This window comes from Geotrypetes seraphini, chromosome 7, assembly GCF_902459505.1.
Source record: "Geotrypetes seraphini chromosome 7, aGeoSer1.1, whole genome shotgun sequence".
Lineage (NCBI taxonomy): Eukaryota > Metazoa > Chordata > Amphibia > Gymnophiona > Dermophiidae > Geotrypetes > Geotrypetes seraphini.
The window spans coordinates 51022940-51041390 of NC_047090.1; the positions used below are offsets into that span (position 1 = coordinate 51022940).

Consider the following 18451-nt stretch of genomic DNA (forward strand, 5'->3'; position numbering starts at 1 on the left):
GGTACTTCTGGGGATTCTGGCTATTTAAATCTGAGGTGAACATATTCGAGCTGAGAGAAAAGACAAGATACAGAGGTGGATTGTCTTACTGGCGTTTGGGTATGTCCCAGAGGGTTAAGTGCAGCTATGAGTCAAGATCAGTAACTCCAACAGTATGCACATTACGGTTGAAAAAGCAAAGATGTAAAAAATAACTTGAAGGCCTGAGCTGCTACAGTGCTCAAGGACCTGCCTCTTTCTCACCCTTTTCTTTTGATGCAAATTCCTGTGTTAGCAATACAGGAAATGGAAAATGTATTAACAGAAAATGAACTGTGTTAGCAACAAGAAATCTGTGGTAAGAAGGGTGGGAATGAGACAAGTTTGGTACTATAATTTTTTTATTATGATTATTATTATTATTAATGCACCAAAAATAATCCAAACTATCAAGAAGCACAAACTAAAATATGGCATAGTTTAAAATAACAGAGTTCTCTATCAAGATAATTGCTAATTCAGATGGAGTGAACTTGTTGAAGCTTAAAAAGAAGCTAAGTGTAAAGAAATGAACAATAATACTAAAGGCAATAAAAATAAGGGTAATAGCCAACTCCCCCTCCCCCATATCCCACCCTTCCACCTCAACCATTTCCACTAACAACCCATCACATAGGCACTAAACATGTCACACAAAAAAAAGCAGCAAATTTTTGTTTAATAACTGAAGTCCACAAAACAAAGAAAATATCCCACATAAGCAAGCTAAGCAGTCAAGGTGAAGTGGGAACCAAGACAGGCATTCAAAAAGGACAGTGTGCAGTCATTTGAATTGGCTCTTTATTAAGAAGATTCACAAACAGGACTCAATTCACAAAATAGGCTGCTATTTTGAACAATGAGTTTTAATATGATGTGTGATGCAATAGTGCTGATTAGCAGAGGCTTATTCCTTATTGCTTTCCCCTGCAGATATTTGATGGACTCCTGATGAAGGCTTTCACTGAAACAAACCTTGTGTTGATTCCTATTTTATGAATTGAATCCTGTCTGCGTATCTTCTTTAAAAAGTGCCAATTCAACTGACTGGACGCTGTCCCTTTTGATTGCCTATCTTCACTTGACTGCTAAGTTTCATAAGTGTATTAAAAGTAGAAATTGGCAGTACTATCTGGTACTTCACCTTCCTGCATTACCCCAATCAACCATCACTTAATCATGCCATCTGGAATGGAGGCCCATTTCACATATACGCAACAAATGTAGAGCCAGGCACCTTTTGTTGACTCTTTAGGCTGTTTCTAGGTGTGAGCTATTGTAATTTGTGCTGCTAATGCTAGAGTGGCCACAAGAGATTGTGTACCATTCTAGTGATCCTCAGAAGGGATAAGTCCTAGCAGGCAAAATATTGGATCACCTGCTCATCTTCTCACTGAAATACTGAGACCCAAACCTCCTTGCAAAATGCTTTCACTACTGCGTACTCTCACCAGAAATATTCCAAAGTACCAGTTTTTCCACAATGGTGCCAACATCCCCCCCTCCCCTTTTTATTTGTAATGATTTTTGTATTTTTTAAAAGACGTTGCTGGAGTTTGCCAGGTGACCAAGTTCATAAAGGGTATCTTGGCTTTTGAATTTATATCGCAGTGCATTTTGGTATTTGTACTCTCTGTTTATAACAGTTGAAATCGGCCCTGCAGGTACTATAATACATCAGGGTAGGGTCATCAGAAACCAAGGAATGGCCTAAGGTCTCTTTCCTTGAAATGGATCCCTTGGGAGGCTGCCTCCTCTGAAACTCTCCAAAATCTTTGGCGCTGCGAGTGGAATCTCCCGGCTGCAGACACCGGCCTCAGCTCACCTTCTCTTGTGGTGATAAGTATGCAGCTAAAGAAGGAGTCCAATGTAATCTATGTATACATTTAAATTATACTTGTTGTAGTTAGTGATTGGGGAATATTGATGCATACGTCTGTCCATAGAGTATAGACCAAATGTCCTCCTCCAACACCTTCCAACCAACCATGCAATTCTATGTGCAACTCCTGTGAGAGGACAGTTTCTAAGGCCTTATATATGTGTGACAAAATACCCTTTCCAGGAGAATGTGTTAACAAATTGATTTCCAATTCAGTTGGTGCCCTATGTAGATTTTGTTTTGCATCAGAGCTTAACAAAAGGCCACAAAGCTAAAAATATTGATAAAAAAGGAACTTTAGTATGTAACCATTACTGATTTTGATTTTGAGTAAGGAATACTACTTGAACAAATAGGTCTGTACAGTACTCCCAATTTAAGACTTCATCCTGGTCAGCACATTTTGAAAGTTAAATTGCCAAGAATGGATGAAAGTGCTTCAAACAGGGAGAATGTGCCAACCAAGCGAAAAGCATTCCTAGTGAAAGCCCATTCATGTTGAAGGGACCCCTAGAAAATATGATTCACAGAGAGGGGCAGGGATGCCAAAAACTGAATATGGTACTTGGATTGCATTTTCCAGACAAACACAATGTATTGGAGTCTCCTCTAGATAGAATTCTCTAAGAGCTTTTAATACAGCCACTCAATAATAGTACTACTACTATGGCTTATCATTTCTATAGCACTGCTATATGTATGTAGCGCTGTATATTAAACATATGAGATAATCCCTTCTCAATAGAGCTTACAATCTAATTAAAACAGACAAGAGGACAAACAGGACAAATAGAGGTTAGGGAACTTCTCACAGAGGGATTGATAAAACAGACATGGGTACTTTACAAGTGAGTGAGAGTTAGAAGTTAAAAGCAGCCTCGAAAAAGTGAACTTTTGGCCTAAATTTTAATACTGCCAGAGATGGAGCTTGACATACTGACTCTGTTCCAGGCAAACAGTGCAGCAAGACAGAAGGCACAGAGTCTGGAGTTGGTAGTGGAGGAGAAAGTACAGATAAGAGATACTTACCTGATGAACCCTAACTCCACCAGATCCACCAACAAATTAAAACTATCCTTTCCCTCATTAAGAGGCATTTCCCATAAAGGAAAACTAGGGACATCCCTTCCCTTCAGAATCACCGAGCTCTGGAACAACCTTTTCTCCCCTCTTCGAAACCTGAGCTCTCTCCAACTTTTTCGCAAACATCTGAAGAACTGGCTATTCTCAAAAATCTGATACTTACTCCACCCCCGACATTCTAAGCCCTCTAAAACTCTTCATATCTGGGCCTCTAACTCTTCATTGTAGTTCCTTTCTATCCCTTCTCCTGTAAACCTCTAGCTTTCATTGTAGTTCCTTTCTATCCCTTCTCCTGTAAACCTCTAGCTTTCATTGTAGTTCCTTTCTATCCCTTCTCCTGTAAACCGTGCCGAGCTCTACGAATGTAGAGATGATGCGGTATACAAATCTAAGATTTAGTTTAGTTTAGTTAGGAGAGATACTGAGGAACTGCAGAGTGAATATACTTGTAAGTCAATAAGAGGAGTTTGAACTGTATGTGGAAATGGATAGGGAACCAATGAAGTGACTTGAGGAGAGCAGTAGTCTGAGCATAGTGACACTGGTGGAATATAAGTCATGCAGCAGAATTTTGAATGGATTGAAGGGGAGAGAGATGGTTTAGTGGAAGACCTGTGAAGAGCAAGTTGCAGTAATCTAGATGAGAGGTGATAAGACTGGTGATATTATAGAGAGAGAAACAACAGGCTTTAGTGATTTGTTGGATTTGTGCAGAGAAAGAGGAGTCAAAGATGACTCCAAAGTTGCAAACTGATGAGATAGGGAGGATGAAAGTGTTATCCACAAAAAAACAGAATGGGGGAAGAGGAGAGGTGGGTTTAGTTGGAAAGATATGAAGTTCAGTATTGGCCATGTTCAGTTTGAAAAGGTGGTAAGACATTCAGGCAGCAAAGTCGGACATGCAAGTTGAGATTTCGGCCTGGCTGGATTCCTGTAGAAATTTCTGGTGTAGAGAGGTAGATCTCAGAGTTATCAGCATAGAGGTTATACTGAAAACCATGGGAAGAGATCAGAGCACTGAGGGAATGAGTATAGATGGAAAAAAGAAAAGGTTTCAAGACAGAGCCCTGAGGATCCACCACTGCATACACTACAAGTGTGATGGGAAAAATAAGAAGAAAACCAAGAAAAGACAGAGCCCTGAAAATCCAAGTGAGGACAGTGAATCGAGGAGTAGGTGGTGGTCAACAGTGTCAAAAGCAGCAGATAGATTGAGAAGGATGAGGATAGAAAAGACACCTTTGGATCTGGCCAGGAACAGGTCATTGGAGATATTAGCAAGGGCAGTTTCAATAGAATTCAGAGGGTGAAAGCCTGACTAAAATGGGTCAAAAATAGCTTGAGATACAAGTTTACAAGTTTATTTAAGATTTGATGTACACGCAATGTCTTAATTTCAAAGCGTATTACCAATTAAAAATGGGGAAAACATTACATTAAAATATAAAAATAGACAAACCTTAGGTTGACTAGACTGGAACAAAATGGAAGAGGGAGGAACTGCAATAAATATAGTAAAGAGAGAACATACAAGGGAAAGTAAGTCAAGACATCGGCAGTGAACAGCATGTTCAAGTAGCTTGGATAAGAAAGGGGAGATGGGGTGATAATTGAAAGGGCTTTAAATTTGGGAAATCCAGGCCCTCCTTGTTTTTCAATTGAGATAGCCTCTGGAGACTAATTCTAGTCTTCTTGCCTTGCCAAATGAAATTCCTGGAATCCAAATCATGAGATGAGAAAAGAAAAAGAAAAATTTAGGGAGGATCTTCATTTGAATAGTTGCCACCTTTCCCCACCAAAACAGAAGAGAATTCTAGATTTATTTATTTATTTCTAAAAAAAAATTTTAACCACCTATAATTAAGCGGTTTACAATTTAAAACATTCACAATGGTTCAGAGGATAACATACATAGCAATATTTTCAATACAATAATTCAGAAGACAACAAACAATAATACTTTCAATACACTATGGGCCTCTTTTACAAAGCTGTGCTAGTGGCTGCCCTGCGCTAAAGGCCTCGAAGCCCATAGAGATTTAAAGGGCTTCGGGGCTGTTGCTGCACGGCTTTGTAAAAGAGGCAATATGTTTAGCTCACTAAAAATTGCAAAAAAAAAACCTGCAATAAAATTCCATATCATCGATTCTAAATAAATCTAAGACATGCCATAATAAGATTCCTCTTTAGGTATCTCCCTTCAGCATAACTTCAAAGAATTAATCCTTTTGAATCTGCTCAGTCAATTTGCTATAATTAAGAGAAAAGAGCTAATCCAGTTTGTCCATAATATAAATGCCCAGAAGAATGAGACAGGTTCTTGAGCCCTGCATCAGCTCAGAGGCTCCACACTTATTTTACACTTCATTGCTAGGCCAGACTGCCAGGATCCTTCTGGCTGAGAGCAAGACAGAAGTGAGGGTAAGGGAAGGAGAAGTTAAAGATAGTATGACAGACCCCCCTCCCCCCAGGTCAGTATTTTCCTACCATTCACCCCTGACAAGGTATTTTAGTGATTTAAAACATTGATATATGACATTCTGTTTGTTGGAAATCTTAGAAGGACATTTCATTTTCTGGAGCCATTGTCTTACCAGATTATAGTTTATTAGACATTTCTTTACAAATTTAAAATATTGCTATTTTTACAAGCATGGAAGAAAATCAGTTAGAACAATTATACTTAGGTATCCATTAAAACCAACCACAAAATAAGAACATATTATGTCAATTATCAGGGAACTTGATATGTATATTTCTAAAGTGCATTATTTTACAAAAAAATATAGAAAGTCAGCAGCACCAAGATACATTTACAAAATAAATACACCATTCAACAAAATAAATTATAGTAAATGTTACAATAAAAATCGGCCTAGCCTTGGCAAAAATATTCACAATGACCAAATGTGCAGTTTCATAGAGCACTAGGGGGAAAAGGTTTTATTCTGATGTCTTCACTATATTTACAGACAATAAATATTTCTAATACTTTCCATATGTTCACCATTTCAGAATACTGCAATATGTTTTCTGAAGGTCCCCTCTGAAAAATTTCAACACCTCCTAAAAGAGAGAGAGAGAGAGAGAGAAAAGAAAAGAACAAGTTGAGGCCATTATTTCTGAAATATTAACATTTTAAACTTATTAACAGTACTCCTAGAAAGACAATACAAAAGATGGTGACTCTTATGGATGGATTCTTTCCTGGAGGAAGTATACAGATGCAGAGTGATTATCTTTAAGATTTACTAGAATGCACTCATTGAATTCATGATAAATGTGGATATATCATTGTACACTACATTATCTTCTACCTTATTCCTACCACCTAAAATCAGTGCTAGTGGTGTCAGTTCAGCATGGACAACCCACTGGAAAACTTTGAACAAGTTATTAACAAAATGCCTAAACCTTAACCATCCCTTTTTCAGAATTTTATTTTATTATAGATTGGAAGACTTAGGGCTAGACTCACTAGGGCATGGATTGGATCGGATCCGTGAGGGATCCGATCCATGTCCGGGAGGCTGATTCATGAATCGCCCTCATGCAAATGAGGGCGATCGGAATCATGCCCCCAACCGACTGCAGGGATCGCTTAATAGCGATCAGGATGCATGCGCAGACCATCTGTAGATGGTCTGCGCATGCGCTGGCCCTCCGTGCCCGGCAGAGCTTTTTACTTTTTTTTTGTGAGCCTGTGGTGTTAACCCATGGGTTAAAACCACGGGATTGCACTGCAGGGAAGAGAGCAGATGAGGCAGAGAGCAAAAGATCGGGCCGAGAGCAGAAAAGCAGGGCAGAGGGCAGAAGGAATGGCAGTCGTAAAGGACCTGAGCGACTGGTCCTCAGCAATCGCTTATTTTTGGAGTCAGCCCAGTCGGTGTCCCTCATTTTTTTAGTGAATCGCTTCCTGCTTACATTTGAATGCCGTTCCCCCTCATTTCCATGCGTTGATCGGTACAGAGGTTAGTGAATCGGGTCAGTGGGAAATTGGGTCATAACGGGGTTGCTAAGTGGTTGGAACTTGATCGGTGGGCTTAGTGACTCTAGACCTTAATCCTTCCTAGGTACATCTAGAATTAATCCAACATTACTGCAACTCAGCTTGTCTGTGGCGTCATAAGGGATTTACAAAATATAATGAAGTTTACACGTATAACATCAAAGCTTTCACTTTGTAAAAATTAGGGTCAGGATAAATCTGAGTTGCTAAACTAGATAATTCAGTGGCTTTGATAAGACAGCTAGAATTGTATTTGTAGATCAGTTCTGGGACACAGTCATGAATTGTCATGGCAGTTACACATCCACAGCTCAAATTCAGCTGCTAAAGGTATGTGCTTTAGCAGTCAGACTTAAAGCTGTCTATTTTCTAATCCAAAAAGAGTAATATCAAGGTTCAGATCATGCCAGAATGGAATGTCCCAATCAATAAGAAGTTTTGCCATGGGAAACCAAAATGTGACTTTAATACTGAACTAGCAGCACCTCACCCCTCTCTGTGAAACAAGTCATACTGACACTCGATACAGCAGATCACTTTTCATATCGCTTTTTTGGCAACTAAAGCCTCTCAGTTCTAACATGGGTATTACATCCAAGTTAAAGTTCAATCACACAAAAGGGATAGGAAAAACAAATCTGAATAAGAAAAGAGGTGAACTGAGACAAGGTTTTGTTTGTTCTGGAAGTCCAGAGCCAAGCAAATCAAGATATACCTGGCAGTTGCTTTCATATAAAACCTCATTGTGTGTAGGTTCCAACTGCTGTCTTGATACAATGCTGTATTTCTTTGCTGCCATCAGATTATTCCTTGGCTATCATTTGATTAATATTTTCTGCCATCAGTGAATTACTGATTGGATCAAGGAGAAAAGGAGATTTCTAAATGTTTAAGAAGGCAGTGCATAGTGGGGAGTTTATGCACATATTATTATAAAGAGAGGTGTCACCAAAAACTAGTCACTGTACTAGATATAAAAAGCATGTCAAAAGAAGACCATTTCTGGCCCAATTGACCCAAAATCTATATAGCAAGATTTAAAAAATGAAAAGAATCCGTTATAAAAGTAGATATTCTGAATACATTTTACAAAAAGTATATTTCTCATGACATGAAAATAGATATTCTGAGTAAAGAAGAACCCATCACAAATTCTCTTTGTATACTTCTCCCTCCTTATTCGCGGGGGATACAGGCAGAGCCGGACCGCGAATGGCGAAAAACTGCGAATATCCGGCTCTGACCCACCCCCGCCTCCCTTCTGCCTTCCCCTGGCATCCCGGCCTTACCTGGTAGTCTAGCTGGTTTTTGGGGCAGTAGCGATCTTCCTACGCTCCTGCCCCGTGCAGATAGCCATTAGGAAATGGCTGTGGGGAGTTCCCGTAGTCTCTCCTAATGGCTATCTGCACGGGGCAGGAGCGTAGGAAGATCGCTACTGCCCCAAAAACCAGCTAGACCACCAGGTAAGGCCGGGATGCCGGGGTGAAGACAAAAATATGGGGTTTTTTTTCCTACTCCCCCCCCAAAAAATCACGATTATGTGAAATCGCGAGTAGGGAAACCGCAAATGGGGAGGGTGAAGTGTAAACCCTCCCTGCCCATAAGCTCCCATTCACCTATATGCTACTCAGGAAAATATAGCAGAATAAAAATGCAATGTAGGAAGTATGGTTATATAGAGGGCACAAACATATGGAGGAGTAGCTTAGTGGTTAGGACACTGAGCTTAAGATCCAGGAGTGCCCATTTTGAATCCTATTGTTGCTCTTTGTGATCTTGGGTTTTAAAATCTTCCCCAAAGTACGAGCAATGACAAGAGCACATATACCTTTACCTGACTTGAGTGCATGTGTGATTAAAGGAGAGTTTTTTGAAGAGATGCAATTTATACATCGTTTAAAAATACAGTATGTGTGAACACTATATTGTGCTCTAGGCAAATATATATTTGTGGGGTCCCGCACCATCATTTTATCTCTCCAGAAACAGCAGGGAAAAATGCAGAGCCTAACTGTAGGTATGAGCGACTAAGATGGTTAAGGGGTTGGAGGAGCTGCCGTACAGCAAAAGATTAGAGAAACTGGGCCTCTTCTCCCTCGAACAGAGGAGATTGAGAGGGGACATGATCAAAACATTCAAGGTACTGAAGGGGATAGACTTAGTAGATAAGGATAAGTTTTTCACCCTCTCCAAGGTAGGGAGAACGAGAGGGCACTCTCTAAAATTGAAAGGGGATAGATTCCATACAAACATAAGGAAGCTCTTCTTCACCCAGAGAGTGGTGGAAAACTGGAACACTCTTCCGGAGGTTGTTATAGGGGAAAACACCCTCCAGGGATTCAAGACAAAGTTAGACAAGTTCTTGGTGAACAAGAACGTACGCTGATAGGGCTAGTCTCAGTTAGGGCGCTAGTCTTTGACCAGAGGGCCGCCGCGTGAGCAGACTGCTGGGCACGATGGACCACTGGTCTGACCCAGCAGTGGCAATTCGCCCGATACAACGGCAGGATAACTTCTTTCGTTCTGGTCGCAATACCCTTCTTGATTATACCAAGCATTCTATTCGCTCTCTTAGCGGCCGCTGCGCACTGTGCCATCGGCTTCATTGTCATGTCCACCATTACCCCCAAGTCCCTTTCCTGTGTACTCTCATTCAATAATATCCCTCCCATCATATAGTTGTACCTCAAGTTTCTGCTTCCCATATGTAATACTTTACATTTCTCAATGTTGAACCTCATCTGCCACCTCTTCGCCCATTCCCCTAGCTTGTTCAAGTCCCTTTGCAATTCTTCGCAGTCCTCTATAGTCCGAGCACCACTAAATAGTTTGGTGTCGTCTGCAAATTTTATTATCTCACACTTTGTCCCTGTTTCTAGATCATTTATGAATATATTAAATAGCAGCGGCCCGAGCACCGAGCCCTGCGGGACACCACTTGTGACCCTCCTCCAGTCTGAATAGTGGCCCTTATCCATCTATGTACGTCTTCTTCCATCCCATGGTTCTTCAGTTTCTAGAGTAGACGTTCATGGGGCACCTTGTCAAAGGCTTTTTGGAAATCTAGATATATGATGTCTATGGGGTTTCCTCTGTCCATTTGTTTGTTAATTCCCTCGAAGAAGTGCAATAAGTTCGTTAGGCATGATCTCCCTTTGCAGAAACCATGTTGGCTGGTTATCAGAAGTTCGTTCTTTTCAAAATGTTCATCGATGTTTTCTTTTATCAGTGCTTCCGCCATTTTTCCCGGAACCGAGGTCTGTAGTTTCCCGGGTCACCTCTTGATCCCTTTTTAAAGATGGGCGTAACGTTGGCTATCTTCCAATCCTCTGGGATCATGCCTGTTTTCAGGGATAGGTTGCAAATTTGCTGTAGTAGTTCTGCTATCTCCTCCTTTAATTCCTTCAGAACCCTTGGATGTATTCCGTCTGGACCCGAGGATTTGTCAATTTTTAGTTTTTCTATCTGCCTGCGCACGTCTTCAAGGCTCACTTCTGTGGATGTTAATTTTTCTGCTTGACTTCCATGAAAGAATTGCTCAGGTTCCGGTATGTTGGATGTGTCCTCATTTGTAAATACAGACGAAAAAAACATGTTAAGCCTTTCTGCCACTTCTTTCTCTTCCTTCACCAGTCCCTTCCTGTCTCTGTCGTCCAGTGGTCCTACCTCTTCCCTAGCCGGCTCCTTCCCTTTAACATATTTAAAGAACGGTTTGAAGTTTCGTGCTTCCCTGGCTAGCCTCTCTTCATACTCTCTTTTGGCTTTTCGAACCACACGGTGACATTCTTTTTGATTCTTCCTGTGCTCTTTCCAGTTCCCCTCAGTTTTGTCCTTTTTCCACTTCCTGAATGAATTTTTCTTATTGCCTATCGCTTCCTTCACTATTTTGGTTATCCACGCCGAGTCTTTTGTTCGACTCTTTTTGCATCCCTTTCTGAACCTGGGGATATATATATTTTGCACCTCGCTCACCATGCCCTTGAAAAAAGACCAGGCATGTTCTACCATTTGCCATTTTTTGGAAGTGTTCCTAAGTTTCTTCCTTACCATTTCCCTCATTGCCTCGTAGCTTCCTTTCCTGAAGTCAAAAGTTGTCACTATAGTTCTCTTTCCTTTCGGTACTCCTACCTCAACCTTGAACTTGATCATATTATGATCACTGTTTCCCAACGGTCCCACTACTTCTACTTCCTTTGCAGGTCCCCTTAACCCATTTAGGATTAGATCCAGAGTGGCATTTCCTCTTGTCGGTTCTCTAACAAGCTGCTCCATGAAGCAATCCTGTGTAGCCTCCAGGAATTCTGTCTCTCTAGCGCATTTTGAGCTTCCAAGGCTCCAGTCTATCCCGGGGTAATTGAAGTCTCCCATAATAACCATGTTGCCACTTTTATATTCTCGCTTCATCTCAGCTTCCAATTTTTCGTCGATATCTCCGGTTTGCAAGGGTGGACGATAGTATAGGCCCATCTTTATTTCAGTTCCTTTCCTTCCTAGTATTTTAACCCATAGCGATTCCAGCTTGTTGGTCGTCTCTGCTGTATCCATTCTAGTTGATTGTATGCTTTCTTTTATGTATAGGGCTACTCCACCTCCTTTCTGTCCTGATCTGTCCTGGCGATAGAGCTTGTACCCCGACAGTGCTGTATCCCATTTGTTTTCCTCATTCCACCATGTTTCAGAGATTACAATGATGTCTATGTCTTCTGCATTGGCCATGGCTTCTAGATCCCCCATTTTGTTTCTCAGGCTTCTTGCATTGGTATATATGCAATTCAGATGCTGGTATTTTGTTGTCTTCATTTCCATTCCCTGTGCTTCGGTCTTTAGTTTCTTCTCTTTTGCTACAATCTTTCTAACCTCCTCTTCTGGGATAGTCGACCCTTGCAATTTGTCCCTTGTTTCTTCCCAGCCTTTTTTCCCCTCAGTATCTTCACGGGATACCTTCTTCCGAATCGTCGACGCTTGGTCGACTGTCGGCTTTCCCCTTCTTAGTTTAAAGCCTGTTCTATTCCTCTCCTGATGTTGTTTGCTAGAAGTCTAGCTCCTGCCATGCTCAGGTGCAGCCCATCTCTCTTGTAGAGCTTGCTTTTGCCCCAGAACGTTGTCCAGTTCCTCACGAAGTGGAATCCTTCTTCCTCACACCATTTCCTCATCCACGCATTTATTGATTGTAGTTTCTCCTGAAGATCTCCAGGGTTTAAAGGGTGTGATTATATAATGAGGAATTATTCCCGTTAAGCCATTTCCTTTATTGTTTCTTTTGATGGTTAAATTAAATCTCTGTATATTCAGGACCTCTCTCCCACAGTGTTTTGAGGTCTAAGAACATTGTTAACTGATTTCCTTTATTGAATTTTCCTTTTATGTATTATTACTTTTTGTGTTATTTAAACAAGTGTATTACTTGTCATATATTTCAAAATAATAAATAAAGAATTTTAAAAAAAAAATAAACTGAAGAGAGGGAGTGAATGCTCTCAAGATGGGCCCCAAAGTGACAGTGGAGATCAACTGCTTTTACACCTAAGCAGCAACGAGACCAGCCACAACCACCGAGAGCACACAGACCCGATCCTACCAAGAGTGTGAACTCTTCCCCCCATGCAATCTGCTAAGAAGATCGACTGTTGGCTCCGGGCGGCTTTCCCGCAGAGGAGAGAATCCTGCATTCACCGTGGGCCTCATCTGGGGCAGCCTCCTTGGAGCGGCTGGGGCACTGGCAGTGTGTATGGGAGGGAATGCATGGATGGGAGAACATCGCAGGGGAGGAGACACAGGCATCCTGGGACTGTCTGCCAAGTCTCTTCCCTGAAGAAGCCCTTTCTGGAAACGTCAATCGCTCCTCCTAAACTTACTTGCTCCACTTCATCACTGACGCTGAAACCGTGGATTGAAGACAAAGTTTTATTTTATTTTTCTTTCCAGCTTATGATTTATCTTTAATCTTATCTATTGTTTTGCCTTTTGTCTTTGTTTTGTTCTATTTCTATAATTTAAATTTCTCCAGAATTCTACTGTTCAACGGCTCCCCCTTCTGCTTCTATTCCTTTCTCTCCTCTCTTCTACATTCCAAAGTATTTAGATCAATGCTGTCTTGTTAAAATGTTTATTTTATTTTTATTTTTCCTCTAACTCTACTTTTCACTTCTCTATTACCCTCCAGGTACTTTAGTTAGATTGTGAGCCTTCGGGACAGTAAGGGAATTTTTCAAGTACCTTTCTTATTTCTAATCTTAATGTATATTTTCTGTAAACCGCTTAGAACCTAACGGATGTAGCGGTATATAAGAAATAAATTACATTACAAATTACATTACATTACAGATTGGGTCAGGAACTGGTTGAGTGGAAGGCGACAAAGGGTAGTTGTCAATGGAGATCTCTCTGAGGAAAGGGATGTTACCAGTGGTGTACCTCAAGGTTTGGTTCTTGGGACTGTTCTTTTTAACATTTTTGAAAGTGATATTGTTGAATGGCTGTCAGGAAAGATTTGCCTCTTTGTGGATGAAACCAAAATCTGCAATAGAGCAGACACCTCTGATGGAGTGAATAACATGAGGAAGGATGTAGCAAAACTTGAAGAATGGTCTGAATTTGGCAGCTAAGATTTTGGTAGCTAAGATTTAATGCTAAGAAATATAAAGTCATGTATTTGGGCTGCATAAAGCCAAGGGAACAGTACAGTTTAAGGGGTGAAGAACTTTTGTGCTCGAAAGAAGAGCAGGACCTGGGAGTGATAATATGTGATGATCTTAAGGCAGCCAAATAGGTCAAAAAGGTGACAACGAAAGCTAGAAGGATGCTAGGGTATATAGGGAGAGGTATGGCCAGTATGATAAGGAGGTATTGATGCTCCTGTATATGACTCTTGTGAGACCTCATATAGAATATTGTGTACAATTATGGAGACTGCACAATATAAACAGGATGGAGTCGTCCAGAGGAAATGGTCAGTGGTGTATGGGAATAGGCTGAAAGGTGTATGGGAATAGACTGAAAGATCTAATTTGTATACTTTGGAGGAAAGGTGAGAGAGGAGAGCTATGATAGAGACGTTTAAATACCTATATGGCATACATGCACATGGGGTGAGTCTCTTTCATTTGAAAGGAAGCTCCGGAATATGAGGACATAGGATGAAGTTAAAAGGTGATAGGCTCAGGAGTAAATCTAAGAAAATATTTTTTTACAGAAAGGGTGGTAGATGAGTAGAATAGGCTCCCAATAGAGACAAAGACTGTGTCTGAATTCAAGGAAGCATGGGATAGGCACATGGGATCTCTTAGAGAAAGCAGGAGATAGTGGATGTTGTGGATGGGCTGACTGGATGAACAATTTAGCGCTTATCTGGCATCATAATTCTATGCTTCTATGTTACCGGCCAGTATCTAACATCCCATTTCCAGGAAAACTTATAGAATAGCCTGTGTTCAGCTCAGTGATTGTCTAGAAGAGAGAAACTGGCTAGATCCATGTCAGTTTGGATTCAGACCTAGTTAGGGAACAGAAATGGTCCTTATATCCCTACTAGATGATCTTCACAGAAACCAAGAATGAGGATTTTCTTTAGTATTAGTACTGCTAGATTTCTCATCAGCTTTTAACATTATGGATCATTATTTTATGCTAGCTTTATTGGCAGAAACATGTATCAATGGAACAGTACTAGCATAATTCAGATTCTATCTATCAGACAGACAACAGTCCACACTGTTTAGCAGCACTCATCACCATCATGGGAACTGACCTGTGGAGTATCACAAGGATCAATACACTCACCTATTCTGTTCAATATATACCATAAGCCACTAGCCAAGCTGATTCAGTCAATGGATACTCAGTTTTACATCTATGCGGATGACATGCAGCTACTCATATCCACTGAACTTGATTTATTCAAAGCCTTGAATAAACTGACTACTTGCCTAACATCAATTCAAGAATGAGCTAAAAACCACAAACTTTGTCTGAACCTAAATAAAACCAAGCTTCTATGGCTCCCTAACACAACTGGGCAAATACCTGACATCAAAATATCCTTTGGGTATATCTACCCACCATAGATTACCACCATAGATTTAATTATATATCTAACATCCATTATAGAGTAATCTCAAGGGGACATACAGAAATTTCTCAATGGGGCCCATATTTTTTCAAAACTATGCAACGTACCAGACCTTTCTGCTATTATCTTTGCATATGTGTTAGCTTATAAGCACACAGTGTTCCATCATTTATTATACTTTAGTATTGAAAAGTTTTTCCATTTCAATATAATTGATTTAAAGACATTAGAGATAATATTTTAAGTAATCGTGCTTTCATTTTGTTCAAATTAGTTGTCTTACCCAGATTTCCAAAAACAATGATTTGATATGACAAAGGTTCTGAAATTCTTAGTACTTTTAATTTTATTTCTGATAAAAGGATATGGTTAGATATAGCTAATAATGGTAGATGAAAATGGTTACTATTGAAAATGAACACTGAAAATGAACATGCATATTATTCACGTGTCAGTGATGTATTTCTGTCTTAACATTATAGCCTGGGGCTACTTCGTTATGTTATAGCATCATTGTTACTTGGTTCTTTCTTTCTTTTTTTTCTACTTGTATTTTCCTCTGAAATATCAATAAAGATATTAAACTGAAAAAAATCTCATTTGAGAAATACAAACTCCCCCTCAAATCACAAGTCAGGAACCTTGGAATACAGCTAGATTCAACACTCATTCTGATATCCCAAATTCAAGCAACCTTCAAAAGCTGCTTCTATCATTTGCAACAACTACGCAGCCTTTCTCCTTACATTGGGAAAGCAAATCTTGTCTCAGCCATGATAGCATGCCATGTAAGCATGCCATGATAACATCAAAGTTGGATTATTGTAATGCACTCTACACTGGTCTGACTATAAAGGGTCTGCACCAGCTCCAATTGATTCAGAATGCTGCAGCAAGACTAATAGAAGGTTGCAAGAGAAGTGACCACATCACATCATTTTTGCAAAACTGAGTCGAGCCCTCTTGTAGGGATGAATCGGTATATAAAACCAAAGATTAGATTAGATTAGATTTGCAAAACCTTTATTGGCTACCAGTACAATACAGAGCTAAATTTAATACTCTATGTCTGATCTTCAAGGCTTTCAAAGGAAATGGTCTAGAGCAGGGGTAGGCAGTTCCGGTCCTCGCGAGCCAGAGCCAGGTCAGGTTTTCAGGATATCCACAATAAATATGCATGAGATAGATTTGTATCTCAAGGAGACAGTGTATGCAAATCCATCTCATACATATTCATGGTGGAGATCCTGAAAACCTGTCCTGGCTCGGTGGCTCCGGCTTTCGAGGACCGGAATTGCCTACCCCTGGTCTAGAGCAGTGGTTCCCAACCCTGTCCTGGAGGACCACCAGCCAGTCAGGTTTTCAGGATAGCCCTAATGAATATGCACAGGGTAAATTTGCATGCCTGTCGCCTTCATTATATGCAAATCTCTCTCGTGCATATTCATTAGGGTTATCTTGAAAACCTGATTGACTGGTGGTCCTCCAGCACAGGGTTAGGGACCACTGGTCTAGAGTACTTGAAGAACAGGATCTCCTTCTACACACACCTTCAAGGTCACTAAGGTCCTCCCAAAGAATATCCTTAACCACACCCTCTCTGAAAGACACGATCTGATACCCACCAGTGAGCCTTCTCCAGAGTAGCCTCTACACTCTGGAATGCACTTCCTAAAAAGGCTTCATTTAACACAAGACTATCCCTACTTCAGGAAAAAGGTAAAAGTTTAGCTCTTCACCCAGGCCTCTAATGGAAGAAGTAACTAACTTGCTAGTCACACACACAAGGAGTGACACTTGGCTGCACATACCTACTATTGCAGGACATGTTTATCTGCTCCTACCCTAGATGAGATCATTTTCAAGCACCAGTCTGACCTCATGTACAGCTTTCTTCAGAATGTTCCCTTATTTTCTAGCTTCTGTCTTTTCTATCTATATATTCCTTCTTTGCTTACACCCTATGCTGCCTACTAAAATGCTTTATTGCAAATTGTATTGACATTGTATGTAACATACTATACTATACTTTGTATTGTAATTTTAATTTTTTTTTGCTGCTCTAGGTGTCTGTTGATTATGTTTGACTTATTCTTGCTGTACACAGCCTTGAGTGAACTCCTTCAAAGAGGCAGTAAATAAATCCATATAAATAAATAAACAAACTTGTAGAATACTATGGGCTCCTTTTACGAAGGCACATTAGGGCCTTAACACGCGGAATAGAGTGCGCTAAAATGTTGCGCGCACTAGCCGCTACTGCCTCCTTTTAAGCTAGCGCATGCTATAGCGCACAGTAGTTTTGTGCGTGCGCTAAAACCACTAGCGCACCTTAGTAAAAGGAGCCCTATGTTACGTGCAGGAAGGTCTTAGGAAATTGGAAGACTGGGCACCCAAATGACAGATGAAATTTAATATGGACAATGAATATGTATGAGATGGATTTGCATGCACTGCCTCCTTGAGATGCAAATCTATCTCATGCATATTTATTGTGGATATCCTGAAAACCTGACCTGGCTCTGGCTCTCGAGGACCAGAATTGCCTACCACTGTACTAGGCCATAGTACTAAGTTCCTCACCAAGCATGTATAATTAATTAAGAGTATCTTGGATGTTTATATTTAATATAGCATGTATAGTTAACTAATGTATCTCGGCTGTTTATTTCAACTATAGCATAACTAGTGTATCGCAGATGTTCTCTATTTACCATAATTCGATCATTGTACCACTACCTCCCAAATACTTCTTATCCATATTTGTCTTGAATATACTGTATATGTACTCCTGTAACCCATTCTGGGCTCTTTTGGGAGGATGGGATAAATAAATAAATAATTAGAATTTAAACTAAACTAAACCTTAAGCTTATTTATCGCATCTTTAACAAACTCATAATTGAAAAAAATAATTAATTGGGTGATAGAAAGGTGCCTATTGCATGATGCCTAAAAGTAAAATAGACGTGTTTAGGTGTTGGAGAGCAACTTAGGCACTTTTAGGTGCAATTCTGTAAAGGACTTAGGTGCCTATAATGTAGGCCTTTAAAACCATGGCCTACATTACAGATGCCTTAAGTTAAGCATCGGTAAGCACGTTTCTGTAATGGGTGCCTAATAGTGATTGACATGTGATAGGCACCTAATTTTAAATTTTAGGCGCCAGTTACAGAATCTGGTCCTACATGTCTATTCCCCATTTTAATAAAGGAATTCAGGTGTATGGGGAAATAATTCCCCCACAGGCTTTACATCAGCTCAATAATACGTACTAAGCATAGGTTTTAAAAAAAGTGTTCCCTTAGGCCAAGGCTTTATACAAGGGATTAAAGGAGTCATTCTCCATAATTCCCTACTGTGTATTTCCTCCTCAAACATGAAACTGAGT

General features: G+C 40.2%; 1 protein-coding gene across 3 annotated transcripts in view; it reads right to left on the reverse strand.

Annotated features, from left to right (window-relative positions):
- Positions 1-5566: 5566 nt before the first annotated feature.
- PTHLH (parathyroid hormone like hormone) overlaps positions 5567-18451 on the reverse strand; it is a 60791-nt gene continuing 47906 nt past the window's right edge. For all 3 annotated transcript variants that reach the window (XM_033952082.1, XM_033952081.1, XM_033952080.1), the window contains exon 5: positions 5567-6049. In XM_033952082.1, coding sequence (XP_033807973.1) covers positions 6040-6049 — 10 coding nt within the window. In that variant the 3' untranslated portion in view covers positions 5567-6039. The remainder of the gene's footprint in view (positions 6050-18451) is intronic.